This window comes from Callospermophilus lateralis, chromosome 1, assembly GCF_048772815.1.
Source record: "Callospermophilus lateralis isolate mCalLat2 chromosome 1, mCalLat2.hap1, whole genome shotgun sequence".
Classification (NCBI taxonomy): domain Eukaryota; kingdom Metazoa; phylum Chordata; class Mammalia; order Rodentia; family Sciuridae; genus Callospermophilus; species Callospermophilus lateralis.
The window spans coordinates 196612021-196632946 of record NC_135305.1 but is presented as its reverse complement, the minus strand read 5'-3'; the positions used below and the strand labels follow the sequence as shown (position 1 = coordinate 196632946).

Sequence of the window (20926 nt, the reverse complement as noted above, 5' to 3'; positions counted from 1 at the left end):
TTCCAAACAAAAACCAAATAACTAAATGATTGCAGGTTTATACCACATGATAAACGATCATTCTATACAGCAAGAACATTCAAACTACACATTAATGGCTCTCTGTTTTCTTCACATAGAGCTAGACTATAATGTCCCACATTTCCTACTGGCCTCGTCCATCTTGTGGGTCACTAAAAAAAAATAATGCCTAATAAACTGAGTGCCTGGCAAGTGTTTTGAATATTCTGCTACTATGACTAGAGATCCTCAGGAGTAAGCTGTCTGTTCTGAGCTACTTGTGTCTGAACATTTTTGATTTATGTAATTTTGTACACTCTTCTTGAAAAGGAAAAGTTACTTCCATTGAGCCTGGAAAAGATCTGAGGAAAAAATGAAATGAATCTCTGGTATTTTTCATGTTTAATAGGATTTTCTAAAGAGAAGTGTACATGCATCTCACAAGAACAAGAATATGCTGAAGATAGATGCACAAAATCCAGTACTACCATTCTGGCTTACATTATATCTACCATTGATATTTATTTAAAACAGACAACTCTGGGCCAAGTATGAATGCTGAGATGCTAGATGCAAACAAGAGGTATGTATCGAGATATTTGTTTATCCAATGCCCTCTTTCCTGCCTACCAGAGAAAAAGCCAGAAGAATTTGGGAAAACACTAGTAGCTATCTTCAACATATTCAGATGTTAATTGCAACTATAGCTATTCTTCCAGGTATGTTGTCATTACTAGAATAAATCAGCAAAGTCTCTGACTCATGTTATATAGCTATTGACCCAGTAAATGCTTTATTTTGAACTCACAATGAAGACAATCAGAGCAGTCTACCTTCACCCATCAAGAATAGCACACATTGTCACTGTCTCAGGGCTATATCTTGACACAAGTTGGTAACCATGTCCTACCACCGTGAATGAAAAATACACAATGTTTTAGGGACAATTTACTATGTGGTAGCATACAAGGCTTACAGCTGGCAGTTTATAGCAAGAGGGAGCTCTGCACTATCCAGGCTGCAGTGTGAGCTGCCTAACCACTGTAACCATGTGTTAAAAGAGTCACAATGCTTTAGGTGTCTGTGGCAGATGGGAGTGCCTTGTGGAGCCCTTGGGCCACCCAAGTAGCATAGTAATACAGAGTCCCAGAGCTCTAGAATATATTCAACTCCTCTCCATTTGAAATGCAATTCCTACTTGCTATTGGCACTGGTAGACTGGCCACAAGGTACCACATTAAGTATGAACACTTAGTTGGTTTCATGACTGGGGTGTTTTGAATAATAACACAGAATTCCACTATTAAGTGATAATAATAGACTTGGAAAGAACACCTAAATTGCGTGAGCAAGTAGTTCAACTGCCCAGGCAATTTCTTCCACTGCTTTGGTGCCTCTCCCTCATCCTATGATCTCATGGGAAGTTTTACTTATTAGAGGAGGAAAAAATATAGGACTTACACTGGGCTGTCGATGGCCTGGCACTAGTCATCTCCAGTCTGGTATGGCACACACACACACAAAAAAAATAGTAGTGGCACAAAAGAATAGACATTGTATGATTCCACCTACATATGGCACTTGGAATATTCATAGAGGCAGAAAGTAGATATGTGGTCATTGGGGGTAGGGGTGGAAAAATAGCTATTAGGTTGCACACCCTATACCACTGAGCTACACTCCCTGCTTGTTGAGAGTTACTGTTGAATGAATACAGAGTTTCATTTTGGGGTGATGCAAAGATTCTGGAGATGAACAGTAGTGGTGAATCTACTTTATGTTGCTGAACTTGGCACAGTGGTGGTTAGTTGGTTAAACAGTTAAAATGGTAAATTTATGTATATTTACCACAACAAAAAAAAAGTTTAATTGAAAACATCTTTAGCAAAAGAAAATACTCTCAACAAGCTGAGCTTTGGTTTATAAGGGAGGAGATATGGTTTCGTTTATAGATCTTTAATGATTTGTGGACAATGCCTAATGGTTGGTCAGCAACTTGAAAAGCTCAAGACTGGCAGACTGATATCAAGGATGTCAACATGGGCCTTTTGGAATGGGCACAGTCTGTGAATGTATGTGTAGCCCATACCCACCAGACATTTGATGGAGAGAATGCTCTTATAATCAACTGGGCTCCGATGGTCGGTGCCTCTTTCTCCAGCTCTATCAGTGCCTCTGTAATAGAATCATGTATGTGGGGGCCATGGTGGCAGGGATGGAAGCTGTGCAGGGGTATAGTACCACAAATTTCTCTCCAGATTTGACCTGATTATCCTCACTGTGTCAACAGTGCAGGACACCATTAGTCCCTAAAGGACATTATTTCCTAGCTGCTCTCTTCTGTTGACAAAGGTTGTTTCCACTGGGTCCCTTTCTTTACAGAAGTCACAGTTGTTTGTTTCATTGGATGGATTATTACTCTACGTGTGATTTTGCCTTCCTACCTGCCCTGCTTCTACATGTGGACTCAGAATGTCTCATCTATCGCCATGGTATCACACATCACACTAAGGAACAAATTTTGCAGAAAATACAATGAGGCAATTGACTTATCCCATGAGTTTTACCCAGAAGCAGGTGGCTGGATAGGAAGGTGGAGGTGCAGTCAAGAAATGAGCTATAAGAAATCACTCTGGTCATTTGGGGACAGTCACCCAGCATAAAATATATGCCTTATGCCAGCAGCAAATATGTGTTGTAATTTATAAGACAGAATATACTGGCCTAAGAACCAAGGTGAAAGTGGGAATGACTTTTCTGCTATTACATATAATAATCCACCTATCAAAGTTTTACATGACATCCCTGCAACCCTTAGACTGATGAGTTGGGAGACGTGGAAATATTTCCATTGGCATACACACAGGCATGTTCCCAAACATAGGAAGCTGATACTGCTCTCAGGTGATCTTGTATCCTTCTATTTATTTATTTTATATTTTTGTAGTAGTTGATGGACCTTTATTTTATTCACATGCAGTGCTGAGAATTGAACCCAGTGCCTCACACATGCTAGGCAAGTGCTCTCTAGCTGAGCTACAACCCCAGCCCACATGTATCCTCATATTTAAAAACCAACAGGTAGACAAGATTATTCTGCTGATTGGAATGATTGATCCTGACGACCAAGGGGGAGCTGAGTTAATTCTCCATAATGGAGCATGGGTGATTATATCTAGATCTGAGGGGACTCCCACATCCAGTGAGAAGCCATGGGAAACTAATAAAGACAGGGCATTGGTAGGAATAAAAGTTTGGGTTTCTCTCATCATATACATACATATATATATATATATATATATATCATACATACATATATATATATATATATATATATGTATATGACAAACAATTGTTTTTTCTTCCCTTTTCTCTTTCCATAAAAAAATATTTATGTGAAGGCAAATACTGAGTTGGTTAATTTTACAGTGTTGTTCCAGGTGGAAATTTGATTGAGTTGACATCATTCCCAGGTGGTAGAGGATAAGACTTTGTGACGCTCTAATGGGGTAGGGAAAATAGAAGTTCTTTAGATTAGACAAAGGGAAGGAAAGGAAGGGAGGGAGGATGGGAATAGGAAAGACAGTTGAATGAATTGGATATAACTTTCCTATTTTATATATGAGTATACGATCATGTACAACCACAAGAAATGAAAGTCATATTCCATGTATGTATAATATGTCAAAACACATTCTACTGTCATGTATAACTAAAAATAGCAAATACAAAATTTTAAAAAGCAACCACTGTGGCAATTTTTCTCATCACAGATTAACACACACGCCTTTTTTTTTTTTTTTGTACCAGAGGTTGAACCCAAGGGCACTGAACCACTGAGCCATATCTTCAGCTCTTCTTGTTTCTTATTTTGAGACAGGTCTCCCTAAGTTGCTGGGGCTGACTTTGAACTTATGATCCTCTGGCCTCAGCCTCCCAAGTCACTGGGATAACAAGCCACCACTCCTGGCTTAATTTTTACCCTTTTTTTTTTTGTTGTTGGGGAGGGGGCCTTCTGGGGATTGAACTCAGGGACACTCGACCACTGAACCACACCCCCCAGCCCTATTTTGTATTTTATTTAGAGACAGGGTCTCATTGGGTTGCATAGTGCCTTGCTTTTTCTGAGTCTGGCTTTGAACTCGTGATCTTCCTGCCTCAGTCTCCCAAGCTGCTGGGATTACAGGTGTGCACCACCACACCTGGCAAGTTTTACCCTTCTTGATCTTCATGTAAATGGGATCATATAGTAGGAACCCTTTTGCATAGACCTTTTTCTCTCAATATTTTTGAGATTAATCCACATTGCCAAGTAACACATTCAATAGTTTGTTCTTCGTGTTGTTGAATAGTCTCCCATGATGTGAACATGAGTTTGTTTTCTTTATTCATCTGTTGATGGCAACTGAGTAGCTCCCAGCTTCTGATTATTATAGATAAAGATGCTCTGAACATTTCTGTAAAAAATCTGTTTGTTTTCATTTCTTTTGGAGATATACCTGTGAGAGGAATTTCTGGGATTTAAAATAAGTGCACTATTAACTTTATAGGAAACAGTCAAATACTGTTCTCAAGCAGTTGTACCAAATACACCTTTAGAGCATGCCATCTCCCCAAATTAGAACTTATCAAGACAAATATGAATAAAGATAATGTTTTAAATGCCATTTGGATTAGGTTAGTAGTACCAAAATGATTGTTCCAAAAACACCACTAGGCACAGCTCCAGTGTGGGTCAGGGGGAAGTCCTGCAGATGCCTCTTGGTCTCTCCTCCATTCTCAGCATTAACTGAAGGTTTAAAATGTCTCCTCTGGCCCAGACATGTGAAGTCTCACTCCTACATTACCAGCTAACTGTTAGAAGGAAAGTAACTAAGTAAATTCATTTGCACTTACATGTGAATGATTGGCAGGGATTCTACTCTCTAGAGTATATGTGTTTCAAAAGCAAAACTTAATTACATGAAGGAATTAATCACTAATAGGAGCCTTGTAATTGATAGGAAGGAATGCAGAAAGAAGATCTTTTTCGGTGCACTTCCAAAACTACATGACCTGAAAAATGACATCTGTAGTAAATGAGATATGGGTTTCATATCCAAGTTCTTACTGTGAAAAGTAAATTCTTTCAATTTCTACATCCTGGTTCACTAACTGGAGACAATTATTTGTTCATTTTATCACCAAACATTCCTTTTCTCTTTAGTATCTGTCTTATTTAAGTGTTATGGGGGGGCATTTTTAAGGACAAATTATGGTCTTATCAGGGTCTAGTATAAGGATAGGCATTTTGTGGGCATTCAGGTGATATTTGTGGACACATACATAAATATGTAGGAGTTTGTAAACTGTAGAGTGCCACCCATGTGTCAGTTCTAAGATACTGATCTTTATTGCTCTATGAGAAAAGCAAGTCTTCTTCCACTAAATAGAGCCGTTGATGCTGGGGAGACAGGACAGGTTGAACTGTAAGGAGTCAATTCAGAATTCACTGGGACATTTCCTTAAAGCGTAAATTCCCAGACCGTCTGTAAAGCATCCGAATCTCAGGCCCTCTCAAGGTCAAGGAGCCCTGATTTGGGAGGCCGGTGGTAGTGGTGGCAACCCCACCAGTGTCTTTGATGTTCTTTGAGATATACTAGGATATACTAGGAAAAGTCAAAAAGAAGGCATCCCTGCAGATGTCCTTTTCTGAGGGGGAAAAATGAATCTTGTCATCAGCAAGTTGGATTCTTTTTTCAAAGAAGAAGTGTAAAAGTCCGGCGAAGCGTGGGAGGGAGAGACCACAAGAGACCGGCTCCATACAATTGGCAGAAGGGGTTTTATTGATTCAGCATGCTGAGGTTCCAGGCTCACTCAGGAAGATAGAGCAGCCCAGAGCCCAGAGCAGAGGTCAGGCAGAGCTTAAGTACACTTTTTGGAGGGGGGGGGGGGGCTTTGCATACATCAGAACAAATCATCACGAGGCACAGGAAAATTGAACAACAACTCTGAGACCTGATTAGTACATTCATTGGCGGGAACAGATTGCACAGGGGTGATTGGTCACTTCTAAGCGGGGTGCACATTTAAACTGATTGGTTTTGGGACTTGCGATGTCTACGTCCCAAGTTATTAGACAACCAGAGGAGTCAGTGAGAATATTTACTGGGCAGTTCGGGTATTGTCCTAACAGCTACAGAGATTACAGGTTCCAGGGGTAGCAGAGGAATTGTAACAATACTTAGTCTTTTACTCTTTAACCCAAGCCTTGTAGCCTAGAAACTTTACAATGTCCGGTCTTTTACACTTTAACTCTGGCTCTGTGGCTTAGAATCAGCTTAAAAATTTCACCTTTACAGAAGAAAAAAGAAAAAAGTTCCTGTTCTGGAAAAGGACGTCAAGTCAAAACTTTCCTCTTGGAAAGTCAAGAGGCAGATTTAAGCACCCAGTTTTTAATGGTCCTTCCAGTGGGGTTCGGCCTGTCACCCTGCGTCACCCTCCCCCTCCGGTCCAAGTACCCCAGACAGGAGCGGGTTTCTAGCTACCGACTCTGCTCTCCCCGCCTCCTGGCGCCCTCACCCTCCGCCCGCCGTCGCCCTCAGAGCGGGCGGTCGGGCGCAGCCCCTTTTGGCACCGAGGCTTCCAGGTGCCCAGCGCGGAGGCGGAGCCGGGTTACAGCCGCCTCCGCGGCGCCACGGAGAAGACCCCCGGGAGTTTGGTAGCCCCAGCGCTCCTTCTGAGGCTCCAGCGCCCCAAACCTCCACCAGCTCACCTCACTCCTCCTCTAGGCGCTCCGGGCGCGAAGCTAGCGACTTGCTAGCAAAGCAAAGACCGCAGCGCCAAGTGGCGGGCGCTGGGCAGTGTCCCGGGCAACCCCGATCGCAACTGGAGCCCTCAGCGGAGCCCGCCGGCCAGCGGGCAACAGGACCATGACTGCCGAGGGACCCGGCTCGCGTGTCCCCGCGCACAGCCGCCTGTCTGCCCTCTGGGCGGCATCGCTGCTCCTGCTGGGTGTGCCGCGCCTTTCCGTGCGGGCGGATGGTGAGTGTTCCCGAGGCGACAGGGCCTGGGGTGGAGCGTGGGGTCAGGCGGGGAAGGCGAAGCTCGCCCGAGCTGCTCCTTCGGAAGGGCAGGGCAAGCATCAAGCCCGGGAGGAAGGAGGCGAGCGGCGGTCCTGTGACCCAGCATCCCTCTCCGGGTCCATCGAGTCTCTGCGCGCCAGAGCGCCCAGCACCAGCCTAGGTGCTTGGACTCTCCCTCCCTTCGCTGAGGGCGCGCACTGGGAAGAGCTGTGAGTTGGTCCTGCAGTCCCGCCGCTGGCTTTTCCAAGGTCCAGGTTAAAGCTTTTAGGATGAAATCACGTCTTGGGTGCCTTAGAACCACCTTGGCTGGGATTACGTTTCCACCATCTTTCAATTTCTCAAGGACTGTTAAATGTGTTGGACGACAGGACCGTTGGTTAGATCACACCCTCGGATGCACTGACTTGGACCAGGACGATCTAAACTATGAGTGGGAATTCACTAGGCGAAGAGAAGAGAGTGCCTTGGGTAGAGGGAATAGCTGTCGCTTCTGCAAAGACTGAATGACAGGGAAAATGGGACAGATGATTAAAAAAAAAAAACAATGGGGCTGGAGCCCAAAATGCAAGGTGGGGGTAAGACATAAAATATAGGAGATTTTTTTGAGAATTGACCCGCTTTGGTTTTTTGAACCAGAATTCAGCCTTAAGTCAGCAGGTTCGGGGGCCCAGTATCAATTCCTTTTTGAAAAACTAATTCAACCGTGTTTTTTTTTTTTTTTTTTTTTTTTTTTTTAGTTGTAGATGGACACAATACATTTATTTTATTTGTGTATCTTTATGTGATGCTGAGGATAAAACTCAGTGCCTCATGCATGCTACCCAAGCGCTCTGCCCACTGAGCCACAACCCCGGCACTCAACCGTGTTTTGATTTTGGCACAAAAGCCCCTGAACTTAACGCAGGAGGATCTAAAAGGAAGCAAACTTAAAAACCATCAGTCTTCACATCCATGAGGGTTTCTAATAAGTCAGGCGTAGGATGACTCAGATTGATAAAGGAGGAAACCCCCCACTGCAGGATGCTTTGTGTATTTTAAAATATTATTCTTTTTTGGGGGGCGGGGAGTACTGGGGATTGAACTCAGTGTCACTGGACCACTGAGCCACATCCCCAGTCTTATTTTGTATTTTATTTAGAGACAGGGTCTCACTGAGTTGCTTAGCGCCTGGCTTTTGCCAAGGCTGGCTTTGAACTGGTGATCCTCCTGTCTCAGCATCTGGAGCCCTGGGATTACAAGCATGAACTACCACTCTCTGCTGAAATATTATTCTTAAATGCATCATAATGGACAAAACTAGACAACATTGACAAAAAGAAGCGTGGTGATGAAGGAAAAGGGAAAGCCAAGGAAAAATCATAAAATACTGCAGATATTATCTTAGAATTTTTATGCTCTTTGTTGTATGCATAGGGCAGAAGTGCTCTTTCTAATTAAGGATGAATATCTTGTTTCCTTCCTGTCCTCAGAGTTAGCTGTGAACGATTTTACAACTGTCAGCGATCACTGTTAATTTTTTAAATTGAGTGTAAGTCACATGAAATTTACCATTTTATAATGTACAACTCAGTGGATTTTAGTATAATCGTCATATTATACAAACCATGCTTGGGCATCTAATTCTAGAACATTTCTGTCAGCCCCAAATGAAACAGTAGTTATTAACAGCCAGTCCATTGGTAATTCTTTAGAATTTTTGGCCTGATGTAGAGTTATTAAAAAAAAAAAAAGTTGATTTTAAGGAATGCATGTCAAATGAACTGTAGCTAGTATTAAGTTTTGAACAATGTATACTTTTGTACCAATTTTAGTTCCTTTTAAAGAAATATCTATGAGGTTTTAGAGTTTTGCCCCATTGTGACTACTTAAGTGGACTATGACATGGATACTGATCAATATTTTGTACCTATCTGGCTTGATATGGGTCATAGAAAATTGAAGGCAAAAACGTCCTTGAACAAAGGGAAAGAGAGAACAACACCGGGGACAAGTCTCCTTGTGACTTGCTGAAAATGTTTCCTTTCTCCTTTCTCCTTTTTTATCCTCTCCACTTTTCCAGTGAAGAACTAGAAGTCCACTTGGTTTTAAGAAATTCTGTTTGCTGAGCTCCACCTTTTATAATAGAGCCATTGAAGAATTATAAGCTACATTATGAAAAGATGCTTTACTCAATGTATGTTTAGGTAGCACCACTTCCCACAGTTAGTTATTTGTGTGCTACATGCTGGGAGGAGGAAGAAGAAATGCTCAGCTAAACTGTGATGCATTACAGATATTGGATGAGCTCAATGTGGAGAGAAATCATTTCTAAAAAATACATCAGAAGAAAAAGGCAAATGAAAAATATTTATTTTACATTTGACTAATGAGACAAACATCTCACACATAAAGGAGACCTGCCACTGGACTTTTGAAAACTTTCAAAATGGGGGAAAAAATCTTTATGTTAGTTAAATATAAATTAAATGTTTGGGTAATGATTATAGGGAAAGATTCATTCAACAGATATTTATTGAGTATCTACTATCTACTAGGCACTATATAGAATGATGAAGAGAAATAAGTGCTTTCTATTAGGGAGCTTAAAAATCCAGCTGGAAAAATGAAAAAAAAAAAAAAAGTGGGAAGATTTCACAGAAATCTAAGGTAGACCAGTAGAAGAAGGGAACCAGGAGGAGAAAGGATAAAGGAGGTTCTGGGGAATGAAATCAACCAAATTATATTGTTTGCATGTAGGAATATATAACAACAAATCCCACTCTTATGTATAATTATCATGTATGTACAAAAATTTTATTTTAAAAATCCAGTGGGGGAGGGAATCATTAGGCAAATAATTCTATGAATGAAATATGAAATTGCAATTTTAGTCATTGATAATAGTAAAGGACAGAAAGCGCTCTGAGAGCATAATATGGGAGATTTTGACTTGATGCAGGAGAACCTGAAAGATGAGTAAGAATTAACTAGGCAAAAGAAGGCAAAGAGTGTTCCAGGAGGAGAATGGTGTTGAAAGAACCTGTAAGTTGGTAGGGGAAATGGGGCATGGGAGATAATGGTTGGAGCTGAGGGTCCATGGAGAAGTGGTTCAAGATGGTGCTAGAGAAATTGGTGGGGTCAAGATAATCTGGAGCCTCATAGGAGAGGAAGCCATTGAATGGTTTCAAGTAGTAGATTAGATCTGATTAGATTCACAGTTTGACAAAATCACCAGAACAGTGATGTAGGGAGGATGGATGTGACTGGGGCATTCTTGGACGTAGAAAGACCATATCAGATATTTCAAGGGGAAAGATGGGGCTGGAAGGAGCAAATGGAAAAGATCTGGACTCAAGAGAAAAATGTGCCATCTCTGCTGGGCTCAGGGGTGCACGCTTGTAATCCCTGTGGCTCGAGAGGCCTAGGCAGGAGATTCACAAGTTCAAAGCCAGCCTCAGCAACTTAGTGAGCCCCTAAGCAACTCAACAAGACCCTGTCTCTATATAAAAAAGGGCTGGGGATGTGGCTCAGTGGTTGAGTCCCTTTGGGTTCAATCCCCAATACCAAAAACAAACAAACACACAACAAAACAACCAAAATGTGCCATCTCTGTAAGGATGGTCTTTAAGATCACATGTGGATGGAATCCTAAGCAAAATTTTCACAGTGAGAAAAGAAGGCTTAGGAGTGACCCTGGAGCAAGGGCAACAGGTTTAGGATTATTGAATCTATCACCAAATGTATTAGGCTGTAATTTTCATTTCTTGTCAGGTGTTGGTGTTAGGATTATGATGGTTCCTAAAGGAATTGGAAAGTTGTTTCCTCTTCTGTTCTCTGAAAGGGTTTCTGTAAAGTGAGACTTTTTTGTTTTGTCTTATTTGTTTGCCTGATTTGTTAGTGACATCATTTGTGTTTGGAGTTTTTCTTGTGGAATGAGTTTAGATAATGAATTTAATTTCATTAGTAGATAAAGGAATATTGAGATTTTAAAATTCATTTGTGTCCATTTTTCTGTTGTTGTTTTTTTAAGAAAATTTCCCATTTCATCTAAGTTGTCAAATGTGCTGGCATATATAACACCACAGTCTGTAATTAGCATTTCAATGTCCTTGGGATCTGTAGTGATGTTCTCTTTCATTCTTGATATTGGTGATTTGTATTTTCTCTTTCTGTCTCATATCTTTTTTTATTGGGATTTTTTTTTTTAAAGAGAGAGTGAGAGAGGAGGGAGAGAGAGAGAGAGGGAGAGAGAGAGAGAGAGAGAGAAATTTTAATATTTTTATTTTTTAGTTATCGGTGGACACAACATCTTTGTTTGTACGTGGTGCTGAGAATCGAACCCGGGCCGCACGCATGCCAGGCGAGCGTGCTACCACTTGAGCCACATCCCCAGCCCCTGTCTTATATCTTTTATTAGGGATTTATCAAAAATTTTTAAACCGTCTTTTGGCTTTGGTGTATTTTCTGTGTTCCTTTCCATTTCATTGATTTGACTTTATATTTATTATTTCCTTCTTTCCATTTCTTTAGAAGCTTTGATTTTTGTGTTCTTTTTCAGAATGTTTTACAGATAGAATCTTAGATGATTAATATTTCAACTATACTTTTTTTTGTAATATGAACCTTAAGGCTATAAATTTCCCTTAAATCTAGTTACTCCACAAGATTTTGTCCTGTAAGTTAAAAAATGTTTGATTTTAATTGTGGTTGCTTCTTTGAGCACGTGGCTTGTTTGGAAGTATATTTTGAAATTTCCAAACACAAGGGAATTTTCCTAGTTATTACTTTGTCATTGAGAGGCAATATAGTGCAGTGATTAAGATCACTGATAGAGAGCCAAATTGCTTGATTTTGTATACCAGCTATGTGATCTAGGGCGAGAATTAAGTCTAAGCCTTAACTGTAATATGGGGCTAATAATACCACCTATATCATAGAGTTGTTATAAGGATTAATATAATGAACATTCATAAAGCATTTATACAATACTAGGCCCATAGTAAACATTATATAGGTGTTGGATAAATAAAAGAAATGATTTTGGCTTGTTTTGGCTGTGATCTAAAAGCATTCTTTGTATGATTTTGGTCTTTCATGTTTTGTTTTGTTTGTTTGATTTTTTTTTTTTTTTTTTGGCAATACTGGGGACTGAATCCTGGGGTGATCCACCACTGAACTACATCCCCAGCCCATTTTACTTTTCAGACAGGAGTCTTGCTAAGTTGCAGGAGCTAGCTAGCCTTAAACTTGGGATCCTTCTGCCTCAACCTCCCAAGTAGCTGGGATTACAGGCATGAACTGCCAAGCCATACCTGAGATTTCTTTTAGATTTGTAATAATTTGATCAATTTTACAAATGTTCTGCATGTGCCTAAAACAGATGTATATTCTGTAGTTTGGTGTGCAGTTAAACACCTGTAATCTCAGCGACTCGGGGGGCTGAGGCAGGAAGATCACGAGTTCAAAGCCAGCTTCAGCAAAAGCGAGGCGCTCGATCAACTCAGTGAGACCCCGTCTCTAAGTAAAATACAAAATAGGGCTGGGGATGTGGCTCAGTGGTAGAGTGCCCCTGAGTTCAACTCCCCCCCCCAAAAAAAAAAAATAGATGTTTCGTTCTTTTTTTTTCTTCCCTGCCTATAAACCTGATGGGGCCACCCAAAGTATTGCTTTATCCCTCCAGGAGGCTCCTAGGGACCACAGTGCTCCCTTGCACGCCATGATTTTCCTGCCTAAAGTTCTCTTTTGCTTCAGCCTGAGCTTCTGCCTCTGCCTGAATTCGTGTTCTCATTCCCATGTCAGAGACACACTCTTAGAGGCCTGCTGCATACCCACATGTTGATGTGCTGCAGGAAGCCATCATGTAGCGGACATGGTCCCCGCTGTCATGTAGCGGACATGTCCCCAGTAGGAGAGAAGCTTTGTGTGTGCAAGTGAATTTGTTGTGGGAAGGGCCTGGTAATGTCCTCAGGCAAGGGACAGAGGGAAGTGAAGCAACCTGCTATGCAGTGGGTCACCTAGGATGGGGAGGCAGAAGAAGACAGAGCTGAGTCCTGAATCCGTGCCTGGGGCACCGAATGACCTACCTCAAGGAAACCCAAGTAGCTGAGCCTTGCCCCACTCTGTTTATAAAACATCTTTTAAAAGAAAGAGTTGAACGGTTTATCTATATAACAGGCCAGAGTGGCTGGGTTTTTGTTTGTTTATTTGTTTGCTTAAGAATACAAGAGCAAGCCAGGCATATTGGTTCATTTGAGGGCCTTGTGTTGGAGACCTGTCTGGGCAATATAGCAAGACCCTGAAAAAAAACAAAAAAGACAAAAATGAACAAAAACATCCTATAAGTTTCCTCAAAAAAAAATTAAAAAATAGAAATAGACCCAAGCATGGTGGCCACACCTGTAATCCAAGTTACTTGAGGGCCTGAGGGAATAGGAATCAAGTTCAAGGACAATGTGGGCAACTTTGTGAGACTTTGTCTCAAAACTAAAAGTAAAACATAGAATTATCATATGATCCTGCTATATCACTACTCAGTGTTTATCCAAAAAATCAAAGTCAGCCTACTTCAGAGATACATGCATACCTGTTTACGGTGGCACAATTCACAATAGCCAAGTGATGGAATTGGCCTAGGTGTTCATCAACTGATGAATAAATAAAGAAAATATCACACACACACACACACACACACACACACACACATATAATGGAGTATTATTCAGCCATAAAGCAGAATGAAATTATGTCATCTGAGGGAAAAATGGATGGAACTAGAGAACACCACGTTAAAATAAATCAGCCAAATTCAGAAAAACAAGTATTGCATGTTTTCTTTCATATGTTGAAGCTAGAGGGGGTGGAAAGAACATCATGAATGCAGAAGGGAGATGATTTGTGTAGAGAAAGAGAATCAGGGTGAGGGATGAAAGAAAGGGGAGGTGTTGGGGAATGAAACAAATTATATGCATATATGGATATGCCATAATTAAACCCACTATGCTATATAATTAATAAATACCAATAAAAGTAAAATAAGGCAAATTATATGAACCAGCTGAAGAATAAATAAATACCATCAGTAAACACTAAAAAAAAAATAGTGTAATTGTTGTCACCTGGTCCCAGAGACCGTGTACAATGGAGGTAGCTGCATTTGGGTCTCAGTCAGTTGGGAAGCTACCGTTGTGACCAGCATCTGCCAGTGAGTTTGCTGAGATTAAATTTCCATGGATCTTAGATTCCCCATGTTTGTGCTTATACCCACACAGGGAAGCTCTTTGTGCTAGAGTCTCAGAATGGTTCTCAGGGCCTGGACCTGGAGACAGCTCGGCTTTCCTGTAAGACCAGGGGTGCTCACCTGGTGTCTGCAGAAGAGCTGCGGAGAGTGGTCCAGGATTGCACCTTGGCGGTGTGCACCACAGGCTGGCTGGCAGATGGCACCCTTGGGTAAGTTGGACAGCTGGGGAAAACCCTCCTTTGCACTCACCCCAGGGGTCTGATCAAGGCTTACAGGGGGGGCTCAATAATTGTTCTCTAGCCAGATGTGGTGGTGTACTCCTGTCATCCCAGAGACGCAAGAGGCTGAGGCAGGAGGATTATAAATTTGAGGTCGACCTCAACAACATAGTGAAAATAAATTAGATAAATTTAATACTTTAGATAATAAATAAATTAGAAAAAGTAATGGGGAGGTAGTTCAATGGTAAAGTACCCCTGGGTTTTATCCCTAATATCCCCCGGGGGCGGGGGGGGGTGTGGAACAGTTCTCTGGAGGCACTAGGATAGGCAAAGTGCTATGGGAAGTGGCTTTCAGAATGTTCTTGTTTTGAATTCTCATATAAATTCTGGAGTTAAGTCACAGGTTGTTTTTTTATTTTTTATTTTTTTTAAATCCCTGACTTTGTTATTTTCGTTATTTTGAATTTTCTCTTCAAGTGACAAAACTAGTACATGTTTGTATATAGTCTTTTTTTTTTTTTTTTTTTTTTTTTTTTTGGTGCTGGGGATTGAACCCAGGGCCTTGTGCATTCAAGGCAGGCACTCTACCAACTGAGCTATATCCCCAGCCCTGGTATATAGTCTTAATCTCTTTTTTGTTGTAATACTCATTTGCATTTGTGTGGGAACATGGGATGGATGGAGGTTTACTTTTTTTTTTTTTTAATGGTGTTGGGGATCAAATCCAATGGCCAAGTCACTGGGATTACAGGCATGTGCCATTGCTCCTGGCTTGAGTAGCATTCTTGGTAGCCTCATGGACTAGGAGGATTGAGATTTAAATTCAGATTCTGTGGAGGAGGTCCAGTGAGTCTTTTTTTTTTTAAGAAGATTTTTTTTTACACAATATTTATTTATTTTTATGTGGTATGGAGGATTGAAACCAATGTCTCACATGTGCTAAGCCAGCACTCTACCACTGATCTACAATCCCAGCCCCTTCCAGTGAGTCTTTTTGCTCTGGGTTGTACCTTCCTGGGCTGTCCTCAGGAATAAGAGTAAACTGGACACAGTACACAGTACAGTAAGTTGGACACAGGCCCCCTGAGAAACAGCAGCAAACCATCAAATACTTGAAAGCCACAAATTTGGATTGAATAATACTTGAATTCAACGGCTCCAGATATCTAGAAGAATCAATAAAAAGTCTCTTTTGAGGAAGATAATGTTATCCTAGGTCTCAATAATTAAATTGAATTGAATTTATTGAATTAACAGTAAAAAATTTTTGCCAATATAAAATAACTAGTCACATGAGGAGACAAGGCAACAAGAATACAATTCAAGAGAAATAATAGATAATAGAAACTCTAAATATTAGCATTGGTAGCTATAGACTTTATAGTAACTATCCTTAAAATGTTCAAAGATTTAGAAGGCAAGAAGGCAATTTTGGCAGAAGATGGGAAACCAAAAAAATAACCAAATGGAAGCTCTAGAAAAATATAACAACTAAAATTAATGAGGATAAATCTAACAGATTTCATCTAATAAATGAATCTCTAATAGCTGGTTAAAAAGAGTCAAAAAGAGAATTAGTGAACTGGAAGATATTCCACAGGAAGATATTTAGAATAAATAGCAGCGGGAAAAGAATGGAAAGTGTAGAGGAAAAGGTAAAAGTCAAACAAGATTTGTGTAATTCGAACTATAAAAGGAAAAATTAAAGAAATGGAATAAGAATAATATAAGAATGATCCACAACTGAAGAAAAACATCAAGGCACAGATTCAAGAAAACCTGTGAAGTCTGAGTAGGACAAATGAAAAGAAATCCATGGGCTGGATATGTAGCTCAGTGGTAGAGTTTTTGCCTAGCATGCTTGATGCCTTGGGTTTTTATCCCCAGTGCTGCTAAGAGAGAGAAAGAGAAGGAGAGAGAGAGAGAGAGAGAGAGAGAGAGAGAGAGAGAGAGAGAAACTAGGCACATCATTGAAAGATTGGTAAGGATCAAATATGAATAAAAAGAAAGATTATCTTTAAAGAAACAATAACAAACTGACAAAACACAAAGATGATTGATTGGTAACTTTAAAGTGCTGAAAGAAAATTACTGTCAACCTAGAATTCTATATATCCAATGAAATATCTTTCAGTTATAAAGACGAAATAGACATTGTAAGATAGATAAAAGACAAGAGAATTCATTACACTCGACCTTCACTAAAAGAAACACTGAGGAAGGCTGATGGTGTAGCTCAGTGGTAGAGTACTTGCCTAATGTGCCGAGGCCTTGGTTTCAATCCCCAGCACCAACAAACAAACATACAAACAAAAACCACTAAAGGGTGTTCTTCAGGCAGGAGGAAAATAATTGCAGGTGGAAGTCTGGAGATAAGAAAAAGAATGAATGGAATAAGTCAATATGAGGGCAAATTAAAATTATATAATTATATAAAGCAGTGATAATACTGCACATTAAAAAATAGTATATGTGGCAATATTTGAAGTAAATTAATATATACATATTAATAATACATGGTATTACATTATACATCATGCAGTTAATGATGCATGTTATTGGGGGAGGGAGTAAAAGTCATATGAAATTTTAATAAGTCAAGGAAATATGGGACAAAAATAGATTATAATGGGAATTGCACATATTTAGAATTGAAGAATATAAAAAATATATCCAGACTCATGAAGTGTTGCTAAAGCTACACCTAAAGGGAAATATAATGCATTAAATGTTTATGTAAGAAAATGAGAAAAACTGTAGGTTTATGAACTAATACTTTACCTTACTAAATTTGAAAAAAGCAGAGAAAAAGAACAGAATTTTATGAAGTCAAAACTAAACATATTAGAAAATATCACCAATGTTTTGCTTCTGAAACTTGAATCAACACCTATGACTTCAACTCAGGTACCACCTGTCTACCTGAATGTAGACCTTTGTTTAGGGAGAATGTTTCTATATTGATGCTTTCAGCCAAAGCTCATGAAGCACAAAAATCTCTGCTGATTCAGAACTGAGAGCAGAAAAGAATTGTTCTTTCCCATTTTTTGTCAACACAGAGAAGTCCTCCTAACCCTGTGCCTTCTTTGTTTCAGGACAACAGTGTGTAGCAAAGGAAGTGATGAACAGCAAATCGTGAAAGCTATCGATGTGAGAATTGAGAGCAACCCAGTTCCTGGTGGCAGGTACAATGCCCTTTGTATTAAGAATGAAGGTCAGTGCTACCATCTTTGTAAAGGTCTTGAACTGGGTGATCTTGTCGGTTGCTGTCTTAGGTTGCGTTCTGGAGAGGAAGGCCTTGAGATATGGTTTCTCTAAAGCCTTACAAAGAAATTTTTGAAGTCTTCCAAAGAAAAGCCAATAGGGCAGTGAAAAATTAGACAGGAAAGGGTAGATGGTAATTTGGTGCGATATTAAGCAAAGTTCACAGTAGTGGTGAGATGGGATAGATTTGGCCCAGTCTCTCAATGAATCTCTGCGATGGTGTACATATTCATGGTTTCCTTGATTGGGTGAGGGAGCTCGGGTATTTATACCCCATCTGTCAGTCATTGGTGAAAGGCTGCTTCAGGAAATGTAAATTTCCAGGCTCTTCTGGTTTATTCATTTGCATAGATAAGAGGTAGAGTTTTTGCCTAGCATGCTTGATGCCCTTCAACAGAGGCATAGTTGCCCATCAGGAGTCCCTGTGCATAGGAATGATCCATGTCTCTATGGAATAACAGCAGAGCCTCAGCAGCATCTGCTACAGTTGTTAATGCTGACAGCTTGCTCTTCAGTCTGTCTTCACATTGAAAAGAAAAGAAAATTATCATTCCCAAAAAAGGAAATTTATGGGATTTAGGAAACTGCTCTTAGGAAGGAAAATCCACCTTCAGTCTGGAAAGTCAGCTGAGTGGTGGAGAGAAAACCATAAAGAAGTCTCCAGGGCAGCATTTCATGTGCACCAAAATAAGTACACCTTCATTATCAGAAACACATGCCGTTGAAGGGGACTATTCATGTGAGTGAAGAAAAAGCCAACTTCTTAATCATCAGTCATGGAAATCAGCACAGGTTCTGCTTGGCTGCATACTGGACTCATCTGGGAAGTATTTTTTTCAAAAATACTGATGCCTGGGTGCCAGACCTAGAAATTCTGATGTAAATGTTCTGGGCATTGAGGTTTTCTTAAAATCACCCTAGTGATTTTAATGTGCATCCTATGTTGAGAACTACTTTAATAATGCAGGATTTCTTTAACTTCTGTGATCATCAGAAACACCAGATAAACTTGTTAAAAACACAAATCCTCAGGCTGTATCCCAGATGCACCAAATCCTCACCTCTAGGGAAGAGGTCAGAGGAGTTGGCCAATGTGAAAGCCATAGTGAACCCCTAAGGCCCTGGAAGATGTTTGCCACAGGTTTGGTAATGATAGGCTTCTCCTTTGCTATGGGGTCTCTGTTCAGGAAGGTTCTTCAGGTACTGATTTTTATTGAAGAGTGTTGTGAGAGACTCTTGATCTGTCTAATCAAACAATCAAGAGATGTATCTTTGTTTTGGAAAGACCCAGGGAGAGCAAGATCTGTGATTTTTAAAAAATCACATAAATGATCCTTTGCAATGTGTCAAAATGCATTCTACTGTCATGTAATAACTAATTAGAACAAATTTTTAAAAATTTTTAAATGATTTTTTGAATCCCAAACATAGGTGGAGCATCAGATCCCTGAAGGAGATAGGAGAGAGCTAGAAGAAAATCAGGATAACCTTGTTTCTTCTGTGATCTCAAGTGAAAGAGTCCTGTCTCTTTCCCCTAACAAATAAGAGCTATCATTTAGCTTTTGTAAGGTAACATACCACCATAAAATGCAGTATCTTAAAATGACATACTTAGCTCACAATTTTGTGGACCATCAATTTATGTTGCTCTTTTGTTACCATCGACTGGGCTCACTTATGAATCTATGGTCAGCTGCTGTTTGACAGGTAGCCTTGCTTCTAGGACTTGGCTGGCTGTTGGCTAGGGTGAGGAGAGGATCTGGGCCATATGCTCCTCACCATGCAACAGGCTAGCCCGGGATTTCTACCGCACAGCCCATCACAAGTTGTGTGACTGTAAGTGTGTGCCCCTTTTGCCCATAATCTCAATACATGCAACCAAAGACAGGAAATGTCCGTTCATGTCGTACAGGGTGTGAAGATCAAAGCCACGATAGTGACGGCAAATCTGAGTCATGGACAAAGCAATGTCTTGTGCCTCCTGATGTGTTGCATTGATTTGGTGGTATTCCTGCCAAAAATGTATAACTCGAATCTAATCATGAGGAAACACAAGCCAGACTCAAACTGAGGAGCACCTTACTCTTTTAAAAAATGTTGAGAAGAAAAAGAAAGGCTGGCAACTGTTCTAGATTAAAATAGAATGAAAAGACTTGACAACAAAATGCAATGTGTGACTCTGGGTTATATTGTGGACCAGGAAAAAAAAATAGCTATAGTTGATGACATTTGACTCTGAATTATGAATTAAATAATAGTGTGGTATCAATGTTTAAATTTCCTGATTTTAGTCAATGTACTGCAGTTATGTAAAAGAATGTTCTTGTTCTTAGGAAATGCACACTAAAGTTTTTAGGAGCAAAGGGCCATAGTATCTACAACTTACTCTCAAATGGTTCATAAAATAATCATAGAGGACTGGGGATAAAGCTCGGTGGTAGATCACTCACTCGTGCCCAAGGCCATGAGTTTGATCCCCAGCACTGCAAACAAAATAAAACAGAATTATAAATATAGATACACATGTATATATGTTCATGTACATGTATATACTTACATATATGTACATAGATATGTATATATGTATGTTTGAGTGTATTTGTGTATGTGTGTGTGTGTGTGTGTGTGTGTGTATATATATATATATATATAGAGAGAGAGAGAGAGAGAGAAGAGAATTATAAAGCAAAGGGGGCAAAATTAATTCACATTGGTAAATTAGTAAATAAAGGGTATATGGAAGTTCTTCATTCTTACAAATTTTCCATAACTTTGAAATTAAAAATTTTTCAAAAAAATCAAATGATCAATGTACTTCTTCAGTAGCAACAATAACAGCAGTAACAACAGTTACAACTGATAACCATAAACACTGCAAAAAAAAAACAAAACAAAAAACCCTGTGAGGTGTGGGGAGCCAACCTGTGAAGTGAAACTGGGGGCTTGCTGAGGCCCAAGCACAGCAAGGGCTGGTCACCAGAAGCCCAGCAGCAGGTGGTCTGTGTGTGTCTGAGAGGCAGAGGATCGAATCTGGCTGGCTTTGAGGCTCCCTGAGCTCACTCCCCTGTGTGAGCCAGGCAGAAGACGCTTCCGATAATGTATGTGCAGTGGCAGTCATTTCGCCTGTCCATGTGCCTGAAGACGGGCTCCATTTTAACACA

The 20926-nt window shown here is 40.2% G+C and overlaps 1 protein-coding gene across 1 annotated transcript in view; it reads left to right on the top strand.

Annotated features, from left to right (window-relative positions):
• Nucleotides 1–6911: 6911 nt before the first annotated feature.
• Susd5 (sushi domain containing 5) overlaps nucleotides 6912–20926 on the top strand; it is a 53567-nt gene continuing 39552 nt past the window's right edge. The window contains exons 1-3 of the mRNA XM_076868896.1: nucleotides 6912–7023; nucleotides 14312–14489; nucleotides 17597–17715. Of these exons, the coding sequence (XP_076725011.1) occupies nucleotides 6912–7023; nucleotides 14312–14489; nucleotides 17597–17715 (409 nt within the window). The remainder of the gene's footprint in view (nucleotides 7024–14311; nucleotides 14490–17596; nucleotides 17716–20926) is intronic.